The sequence below is a fragment of the Elephantulus edwardii genome, unplaced genomic scaffold (genome assembly GCF_000299155.1).
Source record: "Elephantulus edwardii isolate Elephantulus edwardi_28Jun2011 unplaced genomic scaffold, EleEdw1.0 scaffold00008, whole genome shotgun sequence".
Lineage (NCBI taxonomy): Eukaryota > Metazoa > Chordata > Mammalia > Macroscelidea > Macroscelididae > Elephantulus > Elephantulus edwardii.
Genome location: NW_006399758.1, coordinates 329,775 through 334,383, shown reverse-complemented (window position 1 = coordinate 334,383; position 4,609 = coordinate 329,775). Strand labels below are relative to the sequence as shown.

General features: G+C 40.6%; 1 protein-coding gene across 2 annotated transcripts in view; it reads right to left on the bottom strand.

The window, feature by feature from the left end:
* The window catches only part of LOC102847508 (DNA-dependent protein kinase catalytic subunit-like), a 309,905-nt gene that overhangs the window by 30,732 nt on the left and 274,564 nt on the right, over positions 1 to 4,609 (bottom strand). For both annotated transcript variants that reach the window (XM_006880417.1, XM_006880418.1), the window contains exon 78: positions 2,246 to 2,450. In XM_006880417.1, coding sequence (XP_006880479.1) covers positions 2,246 to 2,450 — 205 coding nt within the window. The remainder of the gene's footprint in view (positions 1 to 2,245; positions 2,451 to 4,609) is intronic.

Here is a 4,609-nt window from a genome sequence, read left to right as displayed (position 1 = left end):
GCTCATAACAACAACAACAACAACAACATCCCATGCAAGCAAGATTCTGCTGAAAATTATCCAAAACCGACTGGAACAGCACATCTACAGAGAACTGCCTGAAGTACAGGCTGGAATTAGAAAAGGCCGTGGCACTAGGGATATTATAGCTACGTTAGATGAATTTGGCTGGAAGCAGAGAGTATCAGAGGAATGTCTATCTGTGTTTCATTGACTAGGCAAAGGCCTTTGACTGTGTGGATCAGAAAAAACTGTGGCTGACTCTGAGAAGAATGGAAATCCCAGAACACTTGATTGTGGTTATGCGAAACCAATACTTGGACCATGAGGCAGTCATCAGAACAGAGCAAGGAAATACTGCATGGTACAAAATTGGAAAGATGTGTGTAAAAAATGTCTTATCTCCAAATCTTTTCAATCTATATGCGGAACAAATTATCCAGCAGGCTGGGCTCTATGAGGAGAATTGTGGCATCAGGACTGGAGGTAGACTTATAAACAATCTGTGTTATGCAGATGACACAACCTTGCTTGCTGAAACTGAGGAGGACTTGAAGTGCTTGCTGCAGAAGGTCAAGGACTGCAGCCTTCAATATGGATTGAAGTTCAACATCAAGAAAACAATGATTCTCATGCACACCCATGTTTATCACGGCTTTGTTCACAATAGCAAGGAGTTGGAAACAACCCAGATGCCCATCAACAAACGAATGGATAGAGAAGCTGTAGTATATTCACATAATGGAATACTAGGCTGCATTGAAAAATAAGGAACTCATACAATATTATTCAAAATGGGTGAGCCTGGAGGACATTATGCTGAGTGAAATATCTCAGTCACAAAACGACAAATATTGCATGGTGCCACTGCTGTAAAATGGGACTTATATCAGGGTTGGGGTAAGTCTGAGAAAAACTGGATACACTGCATATACTGCACTGAAACAGATGAGGGAGAGAATAATTTAAAAGCGATGTATGATAGGGTATTATGGTTATCACAAGAGTCCACAATTAAGGTTGTATAGTGGAATGTACTTGGGGTGGTGGGAGGGGTGTGGGGGGATTGTGTACCAGGGAGGGAGTGTTTCTTTTACTTTTCAAAGACAGGAGCGAACTGGGGTGGTGGGGGAGGGCTTGGCGGGGAGAGAAGTGAAGCAATGAATGAATGGAAATCCAAAATATCTGTGAATGTTCATGAAAATTATTAAAATAAAATAAAAATTATCAAAGCAGAAAAAAAAAAGAAAACAATGATTCTCAACACTGGGCCAACTGGCAGCATCATGATGGATGGTGAAGATATTGAGATTGTTAACAGCTTCCATTTGCTGGCTCTACAACCAAAACTCTTGGTACCAGCAGCCAGGAAATTAAAAGACAAATTGCACTGGAAAAGTCGGCTATCAGAGAACTCTCCAAAGAACTAAAGATCAACAATGTCAGTCTGGAAAATGAAGTACCCCTGATACAGGCCACAGTCTTTGCAAATACTTGCTATGTATCAGAGAGCTGGACAATGACTAGGGATGATAGAAGGAGAGTTGATGCCTTTGAGCTGTGGTGTTGGAGAAGAGTACTGAATATACCCTGGACTGCTAAGAAAACAAACAGGTTCATCCTGGAGAGGTGAAGCCAGGCTGCTCCTTGGAGGCAAGAATTCGAAAGCTTTGTCTGACATAATCTGGACATGTTGCAAGGCAGGATCAGTCCTTGAAGAGGGACATCTTGCTTAGGAGGGTGGAGGGACAGTGCAGGAGAGGAAGACCCTCGATGAGATGGATTGATTCGGTCACTGGGGAGATGGGGGTAGGTGTGTCAGAGACAGTGAGGTTGGCACAGGATAGGGCAGGGTTTAGGGCTGTTGTACATAGGGTCACTACTATGAGTCATAGGCGACTCAACAGTACACAACAACATATTTAGTGCATTATAAAGTATAATATTCCAATTTTCCTAATGAAAAACAACATAATAAAATTTTAAATTGCTTTTTAAGAGGTAACTTTTGGTGTGAGTGAATTTATGTTTATGGAGGTAAAATATGGGTAAAAGGACAGTGTAATGAGTGTCACTGAATCATAGATGTAAAAATGATTGAACTAGTCCATACTGTATATAGTTTCACTAAACACACAAAAAAGTAAGTGCTGATTTCGCAATAGCACTGTTTCAGAACCAAGAAATTCTTGCTAAAGCAACACCTTCCTTAAAGTACCATTTGCTACTCCTGAAGTGAACTCACCAGGAATCTCCAGTTCATTTCTCAAATATTCCACCTTGAAGTTGCTCATCCAGGGGGAATACTCGCGCAGATTCCCGGGCGGCTTCGACACTTCACTCATTTTTGAAAGAAGCGAGGTGGTGATATTGCCAAAGTCACTGAGCTTCATCGTAAGTAACTTTGAACCTCCTTTCCCAAAATGCTTATCAAATTCTTTGCCAAAGGTCTGAAATGAATAAATTTAAAAAAAGATTAATTATGTGGCTTCAACTTTGGAAAGGCTCAGCTCGAGGCTTAGGAATGTTTACCATAGTCCAGTGTCCTATGTGGTGCACTGAAGAATCCACCAGGGAGCTCTGGGGGTGGAGTCCATAGGAAGCTGCACTGCTAGCCCAGCTTCATGCATAAAGTCTACCAGCGGATAGCTTTCTGGGGAGAAAATGGGTACTATCCCTCTATGGCATTCCCAGCCTCAAAAACAGACAGAAGTTGCTGTGAGTTGAAACAGACTTGATGGCAGTGGATTTCAGTGAGTTTGGGGCCTTTAAAACTTGATCTTATTTTCTCTACTATTTCATTACTCTAAAACTTTATAAACTATGTGTGTTTCTTTGTGTTCCTTTGAAAAGATAAAAAGGATATGGTTAGGATTTACTTGCAGTCATAAATTCTAACAAGGGCTTTAAAAACTCAGTTAAGTATTTCAGAAAGTAATTTAATCTCTCTGTGCCAACTGCCAAGTTAGTGATCTAGCTAATTATGATGACATGAGTAAAACTGTAAAAAGTTCATCCAGAATAAAGGGAGTAATTAAGTCATAATGAACAGTCAGTCTGTAATTCTTTATTAGAGCTGAAGAGACAAAGAACGCTACTTTTTCAGTAAGGATTTTTTTTCCCTTCAAACCATTATTGTTGATCATAAATCAATATAAACATAATATAGATAATTTATATTTCTAAGAGCAACTCTTAATAGGCATGTTGTTTGTTGTTAAGTGCCATCAAGTCACAGACAACTCATAGCGAACCTATGAACAAAAGACCTGAACACAGGTATAACTTTTATCGTTTCTCCAAGTTCACAGTTTTCAGAGGCAAGCTCTTTCAGAAGTGGATGCTATTCCTGCTTCCAAGCTTGTTTTAATCAGGAAGCGCCACCAAACGCTGTCCACCATGGGTAACCATTATTGCATTTGACACATCAGTATCACAGTGTTTAGCAGCACAGCAACGATGAGTTACGTCTGTACAGAAAATGGACAGACCAGGGGTATAGCACTTAGAAGAATGATTGAAAAAAACAATTAAAACCAGGCTTGAGGGCTGCAGATTAAAATCACCCACCTTTGGCTTGGTAGCATCACTTTCTATCCACTAGGTCAACAGAGCTCTCTCGTTGTTGTTAAATGCCATCAAGTTGTAGATGACTCATAGCAAACCTATGAATGAAAGACCTGGACAGTTGCATAACTTCCATCGTTTCTCTAAGTTCGTAGAGTTTCTGGAGGCAAGCTATTTCAGAAGTGGATGCCACTCCTGCTTCCAAAAAGATTTAAACATATTTGCTATTAGATGAAAATTTCTGGACCTATTTTCCAAGATATAACAACTGGCATTTGAAAATAGCATCATTCCTTGCTCAAACACTGCACTGCTTCTGCCGACCTTCTGCAGACTCTGGTCCAGATGGGTTCCACGGCAGCCATGAAACATGTGGGCCATACAAGACAGTTCACTCACACCAATGGTTTCAGGCCCGCTTTATGTCATTGTTGTTGTTAGGTGCATTCCAGTCACATATCACTCACAATGACCCTATGAACAACAGATATGAACCCTGTCCAAGCCTGTGCCACCTTCATCCTCTCTGACACACTTGAGCCCATTGCCACACTGTGTCAATCCACCTCACTGAAGGTCTCTCTCTCTAGTTGACCCAGCACCGTTCCAAGCAACATGTTCAACTCCAAGAAATAGCCTATCCTAACAACATACGCAGTTGTTTTTTTTATTGAAAGAAGATGGAAAGAATATACTGAGTCACTGTATCGAAAGGAATTGGCAGACACTGAAGAATTTAATGAAGCAACACATGAGCAAGAGCCTATGGTTATGAAGGAAGATGTTCAAGCTGCTTTGAAGGAAATAGCAAAAACTAAGGTCCCAAGAATAGATGGTGTACCAACTGACATATTTCAGCTAACAGATGCTGCCCTGGACATACTCACCAAGTTATGCCAAGAAATCTGGAGAACAACCACGTGGCCAACTGACTGGAAGAGATCTATATTTGTTCCCATTCCAAAGAAGGGTGATTCAAAAGAGTGTGGAAACTAACAATCTCATTGATATCACATGCAAGCAAGAGTCTACTAAAGATTAT